This window comes from Cornus florida, unplaced genomic scaffold, assembly GCF_030987335.1.
Source record: "Cornus florida cultivar Cherokee Brave unplaced genomic scaffold, ASM3098733v1 CherokeeBrave_3.0.0_Hap2_Chr05, whole genome shotgun sequence".
In the NCBI taxonomy this organism is placed as follows: Eukaryota; Viridiplantae; Streptophyta; class Magnoliopsida; order Cornales; family Cornaceae; genus Cornus; species Cornus florida.
Genome location: NW_026775575.1, coordinates 83,998,958 through 84,022,040, shown reverse-complemented (window position 1 = coordinate 84,022,040; position 23,083 = coordinate 83,998,958). Strand labels below are relative to the sequence as shown.

The 23,083-nt window shown below is 34.6% G+C and overlaps 2 protein-coding genes across 2 annotated transcripts in view; both read left to right on the top strand.

Moving 5' to 3' along the window:
- Window positions 1–8,021: 8,021 nt before the first annotated feature.
- LOC132307243 (uncharacterized) lies at window positions 8,022–15,672 on the top strand. The gene is made up of 3 exons (XM_059804953.1): window positions 8,022–8,413; window positions 11,965–12,252; window positions 14,152–15,672. Exons 1-3 carry the CDS (start codon window positions 8,282–8,284, stop codon window positions 15,337–15,339), a joined length of 1,608 nt encoding a protein of 535 aa, XP_059660936.1. The 5' UTR covers window positions 8,022–8,281; the 3' UTR covers window positions 15,340–15,672.
- Window positions 15,673–21,452: 5,780 nt separating this feature from the next.
- The window catches only part of LOC132307241 (two pore calcium channel protein 1A), a 64,184-nt gene continuing 62,553 nt past the window's right edge, over window positions 21,453–23,083 (top strand). Inside the window, exon 1 of the mRNA XM_059804951.1 lies at window positions 21,453–21,726. Within this exon, the coding sequence (XP_059660934.1) occupies window positions 21,577–21,726 (150 nt within the window). The 5' untranslated portion in view covers window positions 21,453–21,576. The remainder of the gene's footprint in view (window positions 21,727–23,083) is intronic.

Sequence of the window (23,083 nt, the reverse complement as noted above, 5' to 3'; positions counted from 1 at the left end):
CAAATGGCATAAAAATCCGATCCACTTTCAAATTTGACACAAAATTATTTGCAAAAAAAAAAAATAAATAACCTAAAACCCCTAAATTATCCAATAATTGCAAAGTGGTGATTGTTTTCCTCAGGGCATTTTTGTCATTACAAAATCAGTTTGCACTAACTGAATAGTTCAAAGGAGTTTTAGGTGAATATTTTTTGAGGAGGTTTTATGCCAGGAAAAATAAATAAATAAATAAAGTGGAAGGAAATTTTATGCAATTTGACCAATTTAATATTAATATTTGTAATAAAAAAAATTAAGCCATAAGTTGTTGTATGCAGTGGAAGTATTTGTCACCCCCAACAAAAGTCGGGGCTAGCAGAATTAATTAAACACGGACATACAACGATAGAATTTATGAAAATAGATACTCCTTCCGTTCCATATTAATAGTCCATTATTTTATTTTTTGTTGTCCCAATTTAGTTGTCACATTTTAAAAATCAATACACTACTTTTTATTACATTTCCAATTTACCTCTAAAAGATTAAACTAATTAAAATTCCAAAATAAGTGAACCCCGTTAAAAATAACTTTTTCGTACTACCCTCAAAATAAGTATTGGACCCTATTACTGAAATTTTCATTCAGCTAAATTTTTAAAATCGCAGTAAATGAAAAAACTAAGGAATGGCAAATTTGAAAATGCATCTTGTACCAATCTATTATAAAATTGAAATATTATAAAGGGACAGAGTGAGTACATTTTTAATAATATATCTATGTTTGTTTAGTTCATAATATCATGTAATCATTATACTGGAGGTATTTAAATTTTTCTCCGAAGAAACCATTGGCCCTTTATGATTATGTGAAATGGAATCAATCAAAAAAGGGCAAGAGATGCTTGGTTGGCCTGTTCCCCGCGGCATCAAAATCATTTTACTTTCTAATAACTCCATAATCATTTTAAGTAAAATCAATATATTTGATCTCCAAAGTCTTTTTAGGGGAAGGGTACATTAGTAAAAATAGAATTTTCTTCTAGAAAGTCATAAACTAGCACAGTGGCATTTTTGTAATAAAAGAGTATCATGGAGGTTTTCCGCGGCACTTCGTTTCGGAAGATGAATTTCTCGAGACGGACTTGTTTAAAAGCTTGTGATGGTAGGCTCATGGTGTGGAAGTTGTAACCAAATAATAAAATGACACGTTTGTGGTCCCGATGTGGCCACGCCAGTGTACCTGCTTTTACAAGGTGGAGTAGCGGAGTGGATGTTAAAACCGACGAGTATGGAAGTTACCCAGCAAATTCCCACTTCTACCCCCACCTCAATAATGTCATGACCGTTTTGTACATGCCCCATCCACGTTACCATAAAATTTTGATGCGGTGGCACAAAAATCTTTCCTTGGTGGCCTGTCGCTTTAAAATCACGCCAACCATAAAAGTATGTGATGGATATTGCCTCGAAGTTCCAAAATATCTTTTTGCTTATGTGGTTGGTGTGTAATGTGTGTGTTGCACATATATATTTCGTAAATAATTTATTTTTATTAAATAGTTTTAATGAATTAAATGATTATTTTAAAAAGTTTCATATACGTATATATTTTAGAGCAAGTTTAGGATTTGGGTGTTCTTTTAAGTGAACTTGTAATTTTATTCACTGAATTTAATGATAAATTGTATAAGAGGTGCAATAGTTGGAACTTGTGAAAATATTTCTTAATAGTTGAATTTTAATTAGAGAATTACTTTATAATATTAATTTTTAATTTTTTATAATAAAAGTTTTAGCATTACATTTAAAAATAATAAAGTACTAATATTTTGATTCTCTTAATTTGTAAATCACATGTTTTAATATCATAAATATTAGATACTGCTTACGCAGAGTGTGATTTCAAAGCGGGTGAGTAGCAATCAAATAAAAAGGTTGAGGGGGGTACAAAATGGTCATTTCACCTTCTTCTATGCAATTGCGTCGGCATCAGAAGTCAACTGATTTTTTTATTCGTGCGGTTACAGTTAGCCGACACAAAAGATGATAAACCAACTGGCGCCTAACACGTGTCCCTCCAACTGTTTCGTCAACAACTGCTTCGTATCTTATAATGGCATTGATTTTAGTGTGCATTGTCTTTATATTTATGGTGCATATTTTTTTATAGTAAATTTTAGTGTCTTGTCGGTCCAGTTGGCTTTGGGGTGTCACTTTAGGAGCTCCGAAACGACGGAACAAAGCTAAAGCTGGTGTAAAAACAAACAAGGCACGAGAGTCCCAAATTTGAAGGTACAAACCTTTGTAACTTGTCAGTGTCGCCTACTAGCTTTAACTTTAATTTGAGACAATTTGTGTTGTGAAGTGACAAAGTAGGCTCCATGGAACTTGCTAGGAACCAACATTAGATGGACATACTTGCACTGTTGCACATGAAAATATAGGAAGAAAAAATAATAATAATAATAATAGAACCACATTTGGGAAGTTTGAGAAAGAGGCTAGTTTAGTTGGATTCATGCTTGCCAGGCCAAAATTAAAGAAACAATATTAGATATATGCAATTTTTAGGGAAAAAAAAGAGCAGATATACATGTTTACTTTGAACATTAGCCTGCAATGTGAATAGAAATTCTTTAAACATTAGCTTACAATTTGAATCGAATCCATATTAACGATTTGATACACGTTGAAGGATTTAAATATTTATTTTATATTCGTTTTAACAATTTAATCTTTCAAAATAAATGATTGTCAACTTGATATTAAAGTAGTCTAATTTAAAATTGTAACATGTTGGTCCAAAAATATTATTAAGTTCTTACAGCAGATAGTTATCAATTAAGGGATTGTCAGGGCAAAAAAAAAGTTCTTTGACTACTAAAGGATAGCTAGGGCAATATATATATATATATATACACACACACACACGAGAAAATTGTTTGTTGTTGTACATAAGTGTAAGTTAATATGAAGTTGTACTATTATGTTTATGCACACAGGCATACCATTTCATTTTGATTTGAACTTACATCAATATTTCAAATCACGTGTACTGTGTTTATTTGCAGAGGAAATGTCAGACATGAAACATGCATGTTTCTAGCATTGATTAAGTTTCTTGAACAAAATGTGCAAACCTTACCCAATCATGTCTTCAATGTGGTTGGACGATATTTTCACTAGATTTCGAGTGGTTTGACCTGTGGAGAGTAAATGGAATGTTTTTGTGTTCATTATTTAGTTTGGTAATTAATTTTAAAATTAGAATGATAATTATTGTCCATTTTTCGAGAATAGTGATTCCCACTAATTCATTCTACTTTTCAATTAAAGAATGACCATTTTATTTCTACTTTAAAAATAATAATAATGAATGAATGAATAAAAAAAATATTTCATGAAACGTTGCTTCACATATATATATATATATATGTTTTACAAAAATAGAATATTTTTCTGTGCAACGAAACATGGGAATGAGAATGGTCATTCTATTTTCATTCCATTCTTTGATTCATTCCATTCCCACTTTATTTCATTCAACCACACCAAACTAACCCTAAGGGTATAATTTGGATTCTCTTGCCTCATGATGAAAGACGCAAATCTAAACCTAGTTTTCTGGTCAAAATGCCATATAAAAAATCTTGCACGGTGTAGAATGAAGGTGCCAATTAATTAATTTACTCTAATTATGTATACCACGAAAATGTTGAGAAAGTTTGTAATATTCTCACGCAATCATCATAGCAATAAAAATAATAATAATATTTCACTACTTTAAGTTAGCATCGATTTTATCAGTTTTACGTTAGTTTCTACCGAAAAATTGACTGATTTGAAGGATTTAACCGTTGATAGCCTAAGTAACTAGGAACCTGCAAGAAACATGGTCACAAAAAGTCCCAAAATTTGATGTCGACTAAGCAAAACCAGAGCACTAACATGCAAGGAATTTTCAATTATTGACATATAGATGTTTCAGCACTTTTGCAATACATCCAAATATATATATATATATATATATATGTGCGCGCGCCACTCGTCACATGGCGTACTCGCTAGTAGACTAGTGCTCCATCCCAAGATGTGAAGTGGAGAGAGTACTCTCACGGGCTTGGGCAACTCTCCCATTTTTGGCCACTCGTCCTACGTTTTTGTCGATTTTGCACTATTTGATTGCTTTTTATTTTTAAAACGTATCTATACGGATAGGAAACTAATGAATATATATTAATGATTATTGTATTCTTCAATGGTAACATATCTCACCCAACCACTTTCTTTCAGTCGTCGGGAGTTGGGGTCTCGAGCCTCAGCCACCTCTTAGAAAGTTGAGGAGGTATCATTCAATTAGGTTTATGCTTTCGGTGGTAAACTAGTAATACATCACCCTGTTCATTTTCAAACATAGCCTTGTTTTGGGTGGACTCTAGGCTCCATCTAACTTTCACACCATACGCGCTTCATTTCTTTCTTGAGAACCAAACAATCAAGGACTTGCAGGTATTGACTTGATCATAGAATATTGATGACAAGTGTTGTGCCTACAACCATAAAAACACAAACATGCACACAGACACATTATTATTATTATTATTATTTTTTGGAGAACATTACATGCATATATATATATGTGTGTGTGTGTGTGTATAATGACTCTTGACTTGTACTAATTTATGCGAATTGGTGTGATCATGTAAGTATGAACCGAGCTAGATGAAACTCAGTGAGTCAGAGGGAGTCCCTCTCTCACTGATTTAATATTATTATTAGATTAAACATCTAGAATTTTTTTATAATTCTAGTAATTTCTCCACTGAATTTTGTTATTATAATACAAGGCCACACTCCTAATATAATTGTCTAGCTTCATCACTCAACAAATTAAGGAAATTTTAGATTTAAATTTTTCTCGATTGACTTCATAATATGATACCGCAGTAAAATTATATAACATCATCAATAAGAACTTGAAACTTTTTCTGTGCGCTAGACAAGTCGAACTTCCAAGGACAACAGGGAGCAACCCAACCGAACTAGGAAGGCGTTCGCCACTAGACAATTAGTGAAAATGTGAATAACTGAATATTGGGATTCTCATGTTTCTTTCTTTCTTTCTTCGTGGGTTTTTGCAAATATATCACCGTTAAAATGGGCCTGCAAATAATTTATATAAGTGTTTGGATTTTGTTGCACTGGATTGTGAGGATACAAATTTACTAAACAGCCCAAGGGAGGACTATTTAGTTTACTTGAAAAATGGGCTTGCTAATGTTTTCTTTAAAATGGGCCTTGAAAGTATTTCTACAAGTTCTTGGATTATATTTCATTAGACTGCGACCGTGCTTAAGAGCCCAGCCCAGCCCATCTAATCAGTTTCCGTATCATTTCTTATGGGCCATAACGACTTTCGATTTGCTTATCTAATTAAGGTTTTATTTATTATTATTTATTTTTTATTTTATCGGAATTTAATAAAGGGTTGTTATGATAGGCAACCGAAGGTACGAAACCAAATGTGAACCAATTTAATGTGTTTTTCTTGTATACAAAGCCCAACGAGAATATTTTGTTGCCATTCACATTACTAGTATGAAAACTCAAAAAAAATTTCTCAACTTGTGATTTATAGAAAAAATGAATCAACTTTCTTCTACCACACGTAATCATGCTCCAAAGGAAAATACTAAAGAAAGATAGAGAAAGAATGTATTGCATTGAACAGTAGAATGCTAGCAGCCATGTAATGAGAGAAAACTTTAGGAAAAGTAGGTTTCACGAATGAATTTTTTTATGAAGAAATTTTTTCAAGTAAATTATGGAAAAATATTATTTTGTTAACTTGTGATAATGCGGACATTAATTGCCTACTTACCGGTGAGTAGATAATTTTTACTGACCGTTAACGTGATCCAATCACAAAAACACATATAGTTTTTTATTTTAAAATTAGAAAATTAATAAATAAAGAAAATATATTTTTTTTTTATTGAACCACATCAACGATCACTAAAAATCATATAATCACCCGTGAGTAAGCAAATATTATATCGGAAAAAAAGACCCCATACCAAAATTCACCACTTCGGTCGATTATGTGGAAAGATGTTAAAAAGAGAAATAACTGATTTGGAGCATAATGGGGAAGTGAGATATAAAAGGCTCCTATCTGTATGGTGAACTTTGATTAGCCAAGCATACCAATGCCATGTCTCGCTCCATATCTTATCCTCTTATATATATCTTCAAACCATCTATCTTCGTTATCTTTAATTTTCTCACCAATTAATGCTGAACCTAATTTTCCTCTGATTTCCTTTTCACACTTTCATCTATCTTCTATTCTCAATTTTATTTTTGTTCTTTGGGCCAAACACTTCCTTTCAAACTAAATTGTGAGAAAAAAATTAAAAAGAATAATTGTGAGAAAAAAATTAAAAAATATATAAAAAAACAAAAAGGATTAATTTCATTAATATCTCCTCAAATTTGGTCAAATATCATATTTAAACAACTTTCGAAAATTATTATAATTCACATTACAAACTTTTAGTCTATTTTTCACCTACACCCCAAAAGTTACATTTTCAATTGTGTCATATCACTTTTTAGATGTAAAAAAATATTGTTACCCCCTTTAACTTTTTTTTAACTCAAAAAAAAGTTGTTTTATATACAGAATGAGTTAACTACTTAATGAAGCATTTTAAGTGACTAAAATATTCAACTTCTTCTCTCTTTTTCTCCCCAGTGTGTGTGTGTATATATATATATATATATAGTTCTTACTAAAACCATCTTCACTAGTGATGTGAACCAATAATAAATAGACATGTCATCTTTAATTACTAAATTTAATATGGTGGGTAAATACTCACTTACCAATAATTTATTATTGATCCACATCACTAGTAAGGATAATGTAAATCCTTATCAGTGAGAACCTAAGTATTGTTTTATATATATATATATACACGTACACACGTGTGTGTGTGTGTGTGTGTGTGTGTGTTTTGATACACTAAATTATACTACTAACCAAGTTTCCGAAGCAAACTGTACTCCACACACACACACATATATATATATATATAATTATGTGTATCGCAACAACAAAAAATATAAAAATAATAAAACCCATATGTAAAAGTGATAAGTATAAAATTTGACTGAGATATTTTTCTAATAAATAGTGATTGACAATCTTTGGGCTAAGTGTTTGCAATCTTTTAAAGAAAAACAGAAGGCGTAGTAGAGATTCTCGCCTAAACAAAATTTTCCAACTTAAAATAGCCAGCACTTTGTTTTTGTTTTTGTGCGCTTTGCCATTCTTTATAATATGTGAATGTATGCATGATTATTATTTTTTATTCTTATGGGTTTCCCATTAATTGGCTTATTCTACGCATAAGGTTCCTTACAAAATTATTCCCAACTTGAGAGTGATGGGATTATCTACAATTAGAAACAAAAACTAAGCCAAACATTTTAGTGCTGCAATTCATTAAAATAAAATAAAATCATTCTAGTGCTGCAAACACATTTTGAATCATTCAAAACAATATTTCCAATGTTTGAGTACTTGATTACCAATTTGTTTGTGCTGTTTTGAAGTGGAAAGAGAACAATTTTTTTCCAGTTTAGAAGATAAAATTAGAGAAGAAAATAATAATAATAATGTGGTCCATTTAGCAGAATTGTGAGAGAGGAGAGAGAAAGAAGTGTGATGAGTGGTGGTAATGAATGAGGGATAAAATAGTCATCATAGTTAGTTGATATTTTGAAATAACTGATATTAAAAAATTAAGAACAAAATTGTCATTTCAAAATTGTCTTTCCGTACAATTTTGACAGTGCCAAAAAAATATAATTAGATTTAAGTGATAGTAATTTTCGAGTTGTATTTTAATGTAATATTTAATTTAAGGATATAAGTGAAATTAATCCAAATATAAAATGTGACAAAATAAATTACAACAAAATCCAGGGATATCTAGCAAGAACAAAGCTGTCAGATTTATCCTTATCTGACTTTCCGACTCCAACACGATCATCATATAAAAAACGTTTATCTCTGCGTGCACAACAGTAATTATATATATATATATATATATATAGACGAAGCTTCCTTTCCTTCTTGCGGACAAGCTAAGAAACTCCCTCTTTTTCGTGACTAGTCTTTCTCTGCAAACTATCCTCTCTTCCATCTCTATCCTCCCTGCAAACCCTAGTTTTCTCTCTCTGTGTTCTTCGATCGCTCAAAAAGAACTAGCATTTTCGATCTCTTACTATGGCTTCTGGATCGTCGGGACGTAATGCTTTTGGCTCCGATGACATTTTTTGCTCGTATGAAGATTACGGAAATCAAGAGACTTCTAATGGCAGCCACTCGGATCCTGTGATTGGGGTTAATTCGTCCAAGGTAATATGCTGTTATGTCTCTCTGGTGATGAATTCATGTCTGTGTATGATTATCTTTTAGGGTTTTGAGATTTAGGTGGACTTGAAGAGGTTGTTTGTGGATTAGTATATTGATTGTGCTATATATGTTAAATCTATGCGTGTTGTATTGATTGTATCGTTTCAATGGGCTGATACGTTAGCTTTGATTGAATGGTGTGATTAGAAGTTGGATGTCAGACATGTTGGGTATGCTACTAGCACCATAATGGGTAGAGGATTATTAAGGAATAAGGATGGGTGTTTCGTAGAGAGATCAGACTTTTGCTGTGATTTCTCAAAATTATAAAATGGGTAATAAACCAGTGACTTAAAGGAAATAGTGGAAACCATATGGCACTTTGGCTGACAAAGGGACTCTTTCGAGACTCACATATTATTAGGTAATGCTATCACATGTTGTTTGGTGCACGACCATTGAAGTGAGGGCTTGTTGTGGTGTAGCAGGGTGGGTTACTCTAAATTAGAGTGAATTGTATGTTGATCGGTATTAAATTGGTTATATTTGGGAGTTCTAATTGATGATGATGAAATCTCTAAATCCTGGTAGTCGGTTTGCCTTTTAGTGCTGGTTTACATAAATCGTTGTGCACTCGATTGCAGTATTGTTGTCTCTTATCATTTCTTCACTTGCACTTGGTTCTTGGAACTATTGCCATCTATTTTTAAATTCATAACAGCTTTTTTTTTTTTTGGTAAATAATGTGGTCTTTGGAAAGCTCTGTTTAATCTTGTGAGTTAAAGCCTTGTGCTAAACTTTTAATTACAAGGGTTTGCAACATTTTGGGACCATTGAAATCTTCTTTCTGTATGACAGTTCTAGCTGTTGTTAATGAGGGTTAGATTCAAGTTTATGGGCATTTACACTGCTAGGATGAGTAAATACTATATCTGTGTAATGCTGGCTGAGTTGCTTATTATTGAGAAAATTGAATCATCTTTTTATTTACTAATAGTTAGTTCTTTTATTGGAACGAATTCAAATGGGGTTAAGATTTATTAGAATTGTGTTCCGTATTCTAAGAAATGTAAATTTTGGAGTTGGTAAAGTATATAGGTATATTATAGAGCTAAAATCGTAAAACCCCCCTCTTGTTTCAAAAAACGCCTCTCAATTATAAAACAACCCCTTAAACTAGCAAAACTATCACGTTGCCCCTCTTTCTGTGAGGACGTGAAGTTGTTTCGAAATTATAATAATGCCCTTGATAGTATATTAATATTTTATTAAACTGAAATTATAGTGTGAGAAGGACAATTTTATCATCAATGATGCAACTGTTGCACGTGATATGATCCTGTTAGTTTTAGATAGAAACTAACGGGGAGGGGTGATATGATAGACTTTTGAAAACATCAAGGGGGTAATATGATAGTTTCTTTAGTTAAGGGGTTTAGTTGATAGTTTTTGGAAACAGGAGGTTTTTTTTATTTTTTTATTTTTTTTTATTTTATGATTTTAGCCCTATATTATATGAGAAAAAAAAAAAACATCACGCAACCTGTTTTTGTAGAAGTGCTAGAAGGTTGTAATAGGAAAATGCTGTTACCTGTTGAAAGTGGGGAAACTTGCTTGTATAATTAGGTTTTTAGCAAGATTATCATTTTCTTTTTTAGCTTATAGTCAAGTTATTGGTTTGGTTGTTTAGTAATTGGATATGTTTTCAAGCACCATGTTGTTGAGTTGGATAGTCCAGTCTATCCAAGGAATCTGGACTATATTATCTCTCTTGAGCTTTCTTATCCATCATGTCTGTTATAGTGTCTATATGAATTTTGTTCCTCTTCTTAGATGGTTTTGATGATATGGATGACGGTGGTAAGTGATGTTTGTGGTACCCTGGTAGATAGAGCTTCATCTTTTCTGTTCGCAATGAATGTAAAGAGAATTTTTTGATTGCTGCGGTGAAATTTGAATTTGTCTTTGCGTGAAATGCCCATACTAGGATTAAATTCTTAAAGAGTGCTTGCTGGAAGGATTCTATATTCAAAGTTTAGACCCAATGTATGGGAGATAGGATACATTCTAGCCCTTGTGAGTTTGATTTACTTTTGATGAGATTTTACTAATATTTCAATATCATGTGATTACTTGAATTGGTCTTGTCCAGCATTTTATATTTTATATTTTTAATTTCATTTTTGGGAGCAAGGTTGTTTCGATGTCTTGGAGCCACTAGGGTTGAGTGCCATGGAAGTCGAGTTTTTTTATGGAAAGGATAGGGAGTCAAGCTGAGTAGTTATTGTAAATTGTTGATAGGCGTACCGTTTCCATAATATATCTTGGTGCTTTATGCCTTGGCCCAATTTGTTTTTTCAACTAAATTGAATGTTGAGTTTGTGATTGGATGAGCTTTAATAAATTGATATGGCTTATGAACCGGTCGATGATGGTGAATATATATATATATTTGGTATGTAATATACATGCACACGTGCACACACACACACACACTCCCACTGAAGTCCGTTGTGGGGGACTTGGGCACTCAAACTTTACTGGGAAAGTAAAGGAGATACCATTGGAGCTAAACTCTTGGTAATGCTGGTGAATATTGCTCCTTTACAGATTTATTTGAATATTTATCTCTCATAAAGGTGGCTCAGCTTAGCGTTGCATATCAATGTAAATCAGTCAGCTTCATCTAGCTTTTTGGCTAAGGAGAGGTAGATGGCCTCAGTTTTTATAATTTGAGAAAGAAGATGCTAGTTTTTTAGTAATATAATTGAAAAGTTAATTTATAATTGGATCTGGAAGCCCTTTTAGTTTTTCCTAACTATAAATAATTAGAATAAATAAAATATTCTTTTTCTGTCTCTCTCTCTCTCTTTATTTTATTTATTTATTATTACTTTTAACCGATTCATTATAGATTACTATAAACTAGGAAACTGTGCAAGGGGCGTTCTCATTGCCAAAAGAGTTTTGAGAGGCTCAACTGTAAAAGATGCCTACCAACTGACTTCTCAAAAAAGTATTTTTCCCTCCAGTGGGATTCCCTTGGGCCCTCTTTGGGGAATTTAATAATCAGGTTATTTAAGAAAAATTGACGGGTTTGAGTTTCAGTATGTTCTTTAAATCAGTAATGTTAAGTTCATTGCCTTATAAATAAAATGTCAAGTTCATTGTCTCATTGCAGTTTCTTTCTGGAAATCAATTGTTTTGTGGGGCAATTGAAACTGCAGTCCAGCGTGATATTGTTTATGGATTTTTCTTATAGCCCCCCCTTATTTGGCTAAAAAACGTTTCTCTCTTGTCATCTCTTCATAAATTGTTAAGGCACCGATTGGATTCATATGGTAGAGACATGCATTGATTGCATTCTTCTTTATTCTCAAGTATGAAAGCAACTTTTCTTTTGATCCTGATATGTAACCATTTTTATTGTCTTGAATTCATTATCAATGCCACTTTTTTATCTCAGTATTTACTTATTTTCTGTGTTTCATGTCTATAAGTGAAATTTCAAAAACATTCAGCAGCTTAGGAATACGATTTCTTATATTCTGCAGGAATTCCATAAAAGTAGAATGGCAAGATCATCACCAATTCCTGTTTCAACCTACAGTCCCCCTGAAGAACCTCTTAACCAAGATGTGATCTCTACTGTTGAAATGACCATGAAGAAATATGCTGACAATCTCATGCGTTTTCTTGAGGGAATCAGCTCACGTCTGTCACAGTTGGAATTATACTGCTACAATCTCGATAAATCCATAGGAGAAATGCGGTCTGATTTAGTTCATGACCATGGAGAGGCAGATTCAAAGCTTAAATCTCTGGAGAAGCATGTCCAAGAGGTGAGCTGCAACTTTCTAGTTCGACATTGGTATCTAGTATGATAGTATAAAATATCGTTAACTTGTTTAAATACTAGTTATTAAACTGTCCCTTGAGTGTGCTCATTTATAGGACTACTGTAGCAGTGCTATCTTAAGTTCAGGTATTATTATGCTGGGAAAAAAAAAATGATATCCTTAAGTAGCTCTGGGAAACAGCTTCGTGGGTGTGCTGAATGGTGATCTCTATGTGGAACATAGGAGCTCTTGGTTTATGGCTTGTCCGCCTTAAAAGTTATTGACTCCTTTGGAGGAAAAAGTTATCTCCTTAAATCATGTTTGCAGGACACGCTGTGGTCCTGATAATAATGCACTCTTGGCCGGACTGGGGCTCCGGCTGTACTTTGATGAAGCCGTATAAGCCTGGCTTTATTGGCAGAGAACTGTTTGCTGCCATGGCATGATAGAAGCAAGTATGTTAAAGGACAAATATGCCTTTTGAATTTAAAGAGACGTCTAATCTCTGAATTTCTCTCACCTCGCTTCTCTCTATTATTCTGGATTCGATCTGCTCTAGAATCACCATCAACAACAAAGGGGAGCCATCATCACCACTTGAGACACTGGCAACAACCCTTAGTCCTCCATTGCTGCCTTTGTTTGGCACCTCCGTCAACACATTGAGAGAGTGAAAACTACAAATAACCCTAGTTGATTCCAATTTACATAAAAAATAGAAAAATGGAAATGGAAATAAAGTGTGAATCCCCAGTTTGGTTTTTTTTTTTTTTTCCTTCCAGATATATGCCATCACTAAATCCAGAGCCCATCAATCCATTGGACAACTATTGAAGCATCCATAAATCGTAACCCATCACTAGCAAACAAAAAATCACAGCCCTAATTGCTTGTAGACTAAATGGGTCCGGTAAAAACCTTTTTTTTTTTTTTTAAAGAAATTTTGAAGCTCATTGAACATATTGTATTATTTTGGAATGTTCTGAGGGTTTAAATACTTAAGCAAAAAAGATGGTGGTGGTTCATGATGATTTTAGGGTATGAATATCGGAGAGATAAAAATTGTGCTGGTGGTATATGACTGCTAGACAGAATGTGTTGGATTGTGAATATGAGGGAGGAGGGAAACACAATGTAACCTGTGTAGGGTGGCATTCCCTGATCATACTAGAGACCTGCACATAGACGGGCGCTCACCACATGATGTCACCTGGATCATGCCTGGAAGTTACTTCTTTCTACTAGCTTCTACTGCTAGTGCTTGGACTTGGAAACAAGCTAAAGCTACCTTGAATGAACGAATGAATGAAAAGAAACCACTTTCCGAGGAATATAATGGGAGGACAGGTTAGTTTTGAGGACCCATTGATCAAAAGAAAGGGGATGGTAAAACTAAATATATTGATCGGTGCATTACCCGTAGTCCCCCTTGGGGAACTTGTTGATCTGATTCTGGAGGAGAATACCCGTACACGGTTTCAATCTCACACTGTCAAGCTCTATCAGCAAATGAAAAAGCTTATATGCTACATTATATATTACTTTTCTGGATTCTGCATATTATGCAGTGTGTCCACAGTCAACAAGAAGATGCTTAATTGAATGTCACGAGGAATCTTCTCTTTCCTTCTTTTCTTTTGTTTAAGCACTGTATGAATTTTAATATTTAGTCGTCTGCCTTTCCACTAGAACAGTTGGAGAGCCTTTACTTTCTCTTATTTGATTGAGCTTTTGGTGTGTTACCTGTAAAATGATCTGACAGAAGGCATCCTGCTTTGCTGCTGGAAAATTGGCTGTGATATCACACTTATTGATATACCTCTATCTTCTTGTTTTAAACCTTGATCTCATACAAGTTTAATTGAGGCATTTGGAAAACTTGTTTTGTGATGGCCACTGCAGGTCCACAGGTCAGTACAGATCCTACGAGACAAGCAGGAGCTGGCTGAAACCCAGAAAGAACTAGCCAAGCTTCAGCTTGCACAGAAAGGATCCTCTTCTGCAACGCTTTCCCAACAGAATGAGGAGAGAGCCGCACCACCGGTTTCTGATTCCAAAAAGACTGACAATGCGTCAGATGTGCATAGCCAGCAATTAGCTCTTGCTCTACCTCATCAAGTAGCCCCACAGCCTACACTTCCCGCCAGAACTGTTGAGCAGCCGCAGCCGTTAGCACCCCTGCCGCCTACCCAACCACAGAATGCAGTTCAATCACAAACCTACTATTTACCTCCAACTCATGTTTTAAATCCCCCCGCCCCAAGTCAACCATCTCAGGGTCAATATCTGCCATCCGATGCTCAATATCGAACCCAGCAAATGCAAGACATCTCTAGGATGACATCACAGCCAACACAAACTCAAGTAAATCAGACACCACAAATCCACACATTACCTCAGTATCAGCAGCAGTGGCCTCAGCAGCAGTTACCCCAGCAGGTGCAACCACCGCAATCCCAGACTAGACCCCCGCCAGCTGTGGTATACTCTTCATACTTGCCAAGTCAAAATGCCAACCCCTCGCCTCCAGAGATGCTTCCAAGTAGCATGCCAATGCAAGTGCAATTTTCAGGAATTCCTCAACCGGGTGTGAGCCATTCAGAAGCAATCCCTTACGGATATGGAGGGGCTGGCAGAACAGCTCAACTACATGGTTCAATTCCTTCGCCTCAGCAGCTCAAGCCCACTTTTGCAATGCAGCCAGGTGATGGGTACACAGTGGCTGGACCCCATCCTTCACTCTCCCCTGGGAATACATATACTATGTATGAAGGTGATGGGGGAAGAAGGCAACATCCACCCCAACAGTCTCATTTCTCACAAGGGGGCTATCCTCCAACAAGTGTTCCTCTTCAGAATCCACAGCCAAATGCTAGTGGCAATCTTCAGGTTCGCCCACCACAATTCGTGCGGAACCATCCTTACAATGACTTGATTGAGAAATTGGTGAGCATGGGTTACAGGGGCGATATTATTGTTAGTGTGATTCAAAGGCTGGAAGAGACTGGTCAACCTGTTGATTTCAATGCTGTGCTTGACAGGCTGAGTGGGCATTCCTCTGGCGGTTCTCAGAGAGGATGGTCCGGGTAAGCAAATCATTCCACGTCCTTAATCATCAATTTGCCACAACAACTATTGCGTGTTTCTGGTCTAATCTTCTATCAAATAAATGGCTGATGTAATATGCACGAATCTTTTGGCACTCATATCTCTGTACATCCGTGACCTTAAGCCAATACTTTTTTACTGGCGGTCATATATGATATCTGGCCATAGAGAGGCTACCTAAGCAGTTTTTTGTGAAAACTTTGAAATTGTTGGCAGTATTGTTAGACCATCAATTTCGTTCAATGTTCCCCTCATATTGCTTGTATTAAAACCTGAATTATTGGATATGTGGACAATAATTCTTTTTTATCTGAATTGTTAGAGGCTTAACTTCTTAAAGTATTCGGCAAAATGCACTTACTCTACATTTTGACACACTTAACAATCTGTTAATAGATGAACTTGGCTCCTAATTTTGGATTCCATGCCCTCCTATACATAGCATGATAAGCTCCATGTGTTGTGCAGTCTACAGTTCCCTATTTGTAGTAGTTCACTAAGCAGTAAGAATGCATTTGCCTTCTATTTATTTTCCTTTCTTCCTTTGTTTCCTTGAATTGGCATTGAGGGTCACTGGTGTGGCCTGTGGTATATCGGAATGAGTTCGGAAATACAAACTGTTGAAGTACCATGCTTTCCTCGTTATTGAATAGGTCATTTTTCAGGATTGTGATCCTAAGGGTAAGATATAAGAGTTGTGGTCGTCATGGAGGGCATGAAAGCTCAATATGCTGGTTTGAACCCGGAGAGATTTTTGGGCAAGCCTTGGCCCTCTCTTGTATTCTTAAAAATGAGCACCATCTCTGATGGGAAATTTTTGTGATAGATTGGATGATAAGGTTGGTGGTAGTCGTACCAGGCTGTATGCACGACTTTGTGCTTTCTTGGCTATCCTTTTGGTTAAATTAATCAGTGCAACTTTGTCAATGTGCGCTTTCTCGATGGATTAAGACATTAGAGTAGTGTTTAAGGAAGGTTGTCACGGAGGCTTAAAAATGAAGAATCTTTGGGCCTGTAATTCTGAGAACAGTTATAAAAAGGCTTGTTTTCATATAACTGTCTTTTATAGTTATCTGAAAACAATTTTATATTTTCTTAATTTTTTAGAATTGTTTTCAGAATTACAAACTAAGCAAACTCTTTATTATCATGTTATTTATTATCATGTAATGATTCCGGTGATCTCCCGTCTGTGCAAATATAGCGAAAGCTTCATCTTCGGTGTACTTCTGTCGGTGCAAACTCCGGCGAAGACTGAAGACATACCCATTTTGGTGATGGGGACACATCCGAGAGCACCAAAACTACAACTACTAGCTCCGGTGACGATGATTGAACCAGCGCACCTCTACTTCAGAAGTATCCAGCTTTTTCGATGATCTTCATTCTGCAGCAACAAGTCCGGCGAGTTGCAATCAAAGACCGAACATCCCTAGCATGTCTTAGTTAAGGTGAACGACAGTTTCGGTGACAGAAATCCGGCAAGCTGCAATTTCAGCAAAACCCATAACAATGAGACCCATTTTGGTGACCATCCAGTGAGTTGCAAGACATGCATGCGACTCCGGTGAACAAACGACGAGCTTTGTCCAACCTCTTTCGGTAAGCTTGGTCTGACCTAGTAGCGAGTACCGGTCCGGCGTGTTTTAGTTCCCGTTCAGACCAAACAGAGAGCCAAATCGGAAAACAATACGACCAAACTAACGGGATGTAGAGCTGTGATGTTCATGACCAAAAACAGAAAGCTTCCATCTTGAGTAGAATATATATTTTTTTAATTAAAAGCTGATGGGTAGTTTAGTAATTTCATATGCCAAGGAGAGGGTATTTTAGTAATTTCGACAGCTCCATTAGTGTATTTAACGGTCCGTCACAGATAAGGGAGGTTCATGTAGGATATTTTAAAAAATAGGGGAGGTCTGCGTAATTTCTGGAACAGGAAGGGTACCGCCTATAATTATGGCAAATCATAGGGGAGGTCTGTGTAAATTACCCTTTATTTTAACACTATGCTGGGTAATGTTCTATTTATGAGTTTACACCACTTTTATTTTGATTTTGCGTCAATTTCGTTTCGACTTTGCACCACCTGTACTTCAAGGTGGTAACCGTTTCGATTCCAAATTCAACTGTTTATTTCAAAATCGCATCACTTATGCTTTTAGAGCATCTCCAATGGCAGTCTTTGCAAGAGTCATGTCAACGTTTTGAACTCACGTCAGTATTTTGGACTCTTCAAATTTTAGTTATCGCATGTGCTCTTCAAATTTTAGTTATCACATGTGCTTCAATGTTGCATTTTCACTCTAAAAAATATTAATATTTTTAATATTTTAATATTTCTAACAATAATGTTTATTTTTTATCTTATATAAAGAGTCATTGGTTCATCTCATCATCACTACATTTAATCTCGAAATTTCAATGGCTTCCTCATCACGATCTTTTCCTTTGTCAGACTTAAATTCTTCATCTTATTCATGATGCTCCTCATTAGCCTTGTTGATTCAGCATAGTATTTATTATGTAATGTTTTATTTTGGTTTATTGATAAAAATGTTTAGTAAATTAATTTTTTTAATGTATACAATATTGTAAACAATATAATGGAGCTTATCAATTGATGCATTTATTTATAGAGGTGAAAACATAGGAAAATTTAATTTTTTTAAAATTAAAGTTCATTTTGGGACCAAAAAACAATGGCTTAATGGCTTTTAATGTCAAGGGGTGTGCATAAATATATATATATATATATATATATATATATATATATATATATATATATATATTTTAAATTGAATTTAAAAATTAGTTTTTGGGACTTTTTTTTAGCCAAACAGGCCCTTAACCCAATTCTGAGCTAAGGGCTACAGTGGATTGGGCCGAAAAAAGGAAAATAGGTGAGCCCGTTGAAACAACCCAATCGCATGCGGGCCCATGACTCTCTAATTGGGTCGCTAAAACTAATCCGCGATTGCCAAAATTTGGGTGAGCCCGTTGAAACAACCCAATCGCCAAATTTGGCTCAAAATTACCAAAAACCTCTTGCCAATGGAGCTAATGCTAGCTCAGAATTTTATTAATTTTATTTCAAGCTTGTGACTAGCTTTAGCTCAAGATTACACTTTTATTTTGAGTTTTAAAATATCATTTTAGTCCTTAACATTATGATTTACTCAAAAAAGACTCAAAAGTAATTTTGTTCCAAAGTACCACGTATCAGGCCATCTACACTAGCCTTTCCGGATTTTGCCTCTTTAAAAATGCCACATCAGCTTTTCCAAGAGCCACATTAGCAATTCCAAGAGCCACGTCAGCAGTTTTTGCTCTCCAGAAACATGCACTCCATCAGGCTCTCCGAATTTTCGCTCTAAAAAAATAATAATAATAAAAAATTAAAATTAAAATTTTTTTTTTAACTTTTCCTAAACTGCTATATTTTTAAAATTTGAAAGAAAAAAATGACTATATTTTTAAATTTTGATTAAAAATAAATAAGGATTACAAAATAAGGATTAAAAATAATGAATTGCAATAAGAAAATAAGGATTACAATTTAAAGCAAAAAAAATAAATAAAAAATAAACAAATTTTAAGGAAAAAAAACAAAAGCTTTTTCAATTTATTTTTGACCCAAATAAATTTTTTTAAGGATTACAAAATAAGGATTAAAAATAATGAATTGGAATAAGAAAATAAGGATTACAATTTAAAGCAAAAAAAAAAAAAAAAAAAAAAAAAAACAAACAAATTTTAAGGAAAAAAGACAAAAGCTTTTTCAATTTATTTTTGGCCCAAATAATTTTTTTTTTTAAGGATTACAAAATAAGGATTAAAAGTAATGAATTGGAATAAGAAAATAAGGATTACAATTTAAAGCAAAAAAAAAAAACAAACAAACAAATTTTAAGGAAAAAAAACAAAAGCTTTTTCAATTTATTTTTGGCCCAAATAATTTTTTTTTTAAGGATTACAAAATAAGGATTAAAAATAATGAATTGGAATAAGAAAATAAGGATTACAATTTAAAGCAAAAAAAAAAAAAAAAATTAAAGCAAAAAAAAGAAAGCAAAAGTTTTTTGAATTTATTTTTGGCCCAAATAAATTTTTTTTTCAATAAATAGTGCCTAAACAATATATATATATTTTAATGAATTTTATTTTAATTTTTTTTTCCTAAAAGGAGCTAAAAATAACCTATTTTTAGGTTTAAAAAAAAAAAAAAAAAATTATGCCAAACAGTGCCTTGTTTGGAGCACTGTGCTTAACTGGCTAATAAGACAAAATAGCGGCAGCCCAAAACGGCGCCGTTTTGATGCAACAAAAAACAAAAAAAAAAATTCAGCGATCGCGGGTCGGCTCGCTGCAGACTGCGACCCGCCTCGCGATCACTAGTGGGCCCCAAGACTTATAGCTAGCCCGCTGGACTTCAAACAGTCCATTTGCTCGCTGAAATTGGGCTCTAAAGAGCCTGTTGCGAATGCTCTCACTGGATTCACTGGTGCATGTTGAGAAGTTGGACATCATGATCCCCTCAAGACAATGAATTCGGATTCCTTCCTCTAAAAGGATCTTGACATCTTGTGTAACACAACTACATTACTGTAGAACACAGTTACGTCCCAATGCAATATAGTTGCGTCACAAAATACAGCACACATGTAACCAGGGGGAGCTAGGATTTCCTTTATATATAAATATGTAAATAAAATAAAATAAAAACCCTACCCTGAACACACACTAGCTCCGCCCTTGCATGTAATAATTATTAAAAAATATATACAATATTAAATCCGTTTATAGCATAACTATCTTCCAGTTGGAAATGTTGTCGTGGTGAGCATTTCCAACTGGAAGAGTGATATGCAGATAAGGTGCAATCATAAAGCAATACGTGGCTTCATCAAAGGAAGCCATTTGGTACAAGTAAGGATATGTATCGGCCAAAGAGGGAAGTAGTTACATCCAATTGGAATGACATGTGACAAAATAAAAGGGAATCTCCATTCTCCGAACATATAAAAAAACTCCTATTTTCATTTACTCTTCATTTCAGTTAATGCACTTTATATTTTCTTAGTGTAATTTTACTTTTCAAGTACTTTAATTTCCCACATATGTATTTCAATTCCTTTAATTTCCCGCATTTGTACTTCAGTTCCTAGTTTAATAAATTTCAGACTTTCAATTAAGTTCATTTCAATATTCCACCAGCACTTTCAATAAGCATTTCCACCTTTCTCATTCTATTTTTTCATTCCCGAAATCCTTTTCCACAAAGATAAAAAAAAAACCTAGCGATAGCAGTCATTCGAAACTCTCCACAATTGTCTGATTTCCAAGTCTCTCAAGGCCAGATTTGGAGTATAATTTGACATATTCCATCTCCATTAGATTCTTGAGAATTCCTTCCACACCTGCCCCTTCCACCTTTTCACTTGGCCAAACAATATCAAAGTACAATATCCATCCAATACATCACACTAAATTACAATGTTATAATACTATTGAATACAAACTTTAACACCACTAAAGAGAGAATTCAATACATTTAAATACATATTATATTGTCAAATAAAAGTTATACTCCGAATTACTTTCAGAGCAAAGAATAGAGTGTTGAATTTGATATTAGAGAAAATTTAATTCAATGGAATGGATAATTGTTCTTCCAACTTTATTGTATTCGGTATTTAAAGTAGGATTCAAAGTTGCAAAGAGTAGAGAATCCATATTAGTGGATGACGTACATGTACTTTTTCGTACACAATCTTTGCGTGATGGGACGACAAACAAAAAATTCTCCTGAGCCCACCTATCACCCTTTGAAATTCCAAAGTGGCATTCACATTATAAAATACCGGATCATCCATCCACGTATTCTGTTTTGACTTGTGAGTTGTCACATTCGGTTTTAGATAAATATCGTAAATATCCCCATGCCGACATCCAAATCTCCACGTCCGCGATTCCCGCGTCATTCTCCAAACTTGAGGGTAATTTCGTAATTACATCACATCACATCTCTGGTGCCACTTCGCATCTAACGTGCTTGCTTTCTAATCATGGATCGTCTCTTCCTTCTTAAATGAACATAATTGCTATAAACAGTCCACGCACTCTCTCTCGCGCGCGCGTTGTGAAAAGATTTTAAGGGTGGTTTGTCTCCGTTTTCATTGTCACTCTGTTGTTCTTTCTTCTCTCTCTCTAGACAAGATGGAGAAACCTCTGATCAGAGCAGAAAACAGCGGTAATGGTGGTGGAAGTTCCCGTGGACGGAGAGATCGGCCGGCGATGTTCAAACGGAGGTCAGACGCCATCGCTTACGGTTCTCGTTATCAGAGGGCGGCGGCACTCGTTGATCTGGTCACTCTACTTCCCATTTGTCACTTACTTCATTGATTCATATATGTTTAGATATTCTTATGATTAGTTTTTACTTTGAAACTCTTTGCTTCTTATGATTTTTTTATTTTTATTTTTTATTACTGATTCGTGAAATTATATCCCCATTTTACTGATTTTGAAGATATGAATCAAATGTTTTTAGCATAAATTATGGTAATAGAAGATATGGTTCATGTAACGGACAAATTGGGTTTAATTGAAATAGTTCCAGAAATATGATTAGACTATTTCTACTAACTTATTTCACAATTAGTAGGTAGATTACATGGCAAAAAACAACAGATTGGATTGTGGGATTCACTAGAATTCCTTTCTGAGTTATACCACAAGGTAGTTCTTGACAAGGAAAAAGTCACCGAAGTTAGCAAGTTGCATTGTAACCATCGTTTAGTCTGACATAATCTCCTCTATAGGAAGTCACAACTATCGAACTCATTGTAATAGTTAGCGAAGTGGTTATCGGTATCTCATACCTTGGGGTGATTCCTATGTAAGCTATGCTAACACGAAGGGTAGATTTGGGTGGATCTCAGAGATCTCATCAATTTAGCAATAAATTCTTGCAATTTCTTTTGAGCTAGCTTGAAATTCCATAGATGGGGATTAATCTCGTTGACAAGCATATCTGGAAATGGAACTCCTCCATGAGGAATCAGAGGTTTGTTTAACCCAACTTTCGAAATAGTGGGATAGGACCAAGCATATGGTCTGTGCCTAGAACATGATCCTCATCGACATTATAGAAGGGTTGTTTATTTATAGTTTGTAGTACCAAAGTGAAGGTATGCAACTCAATATAACCCAGTCTACACATGATTCAACTGATAGCTCATTCTAGATGTGAAGTCCATTTCTAACCCAACTGTCGAATTGGTGGCATAGGGCCAAGCATATCTGGTCTCTGCCTAGCACATGATCCTCATCCACATCGTAGAATGGTTGTCTATTTATAGTCAGTGGTGCCAAAGGTGAAGGTATGCAACTCAATATGACTCTTTGCATCTACCAAAGGCCAAGGTATGAAGCTTTCATGCAATATAACTCTTTGCGTTCAGCAAAGGCCAAGTGTTCAGGGATGGACCCATGGTATGCCCAGGGGGGCAATTGCCCCCCTGATTTTTTTTTCCTTCACTATTTTACCCTACTATTTTTGTCATTTTGATATATATACTTACTAAATATTACCTTTGACCCCATTAAATTATTAAAAAAATTCAATATTGCCCCCCCTCGCTTGAGTTTATGAGTTCGTCCCTGCAAGTGTTCACACTTTTTGCAACATGGTTATAAGTTTAGCCTTTGCATTGGTTTATGT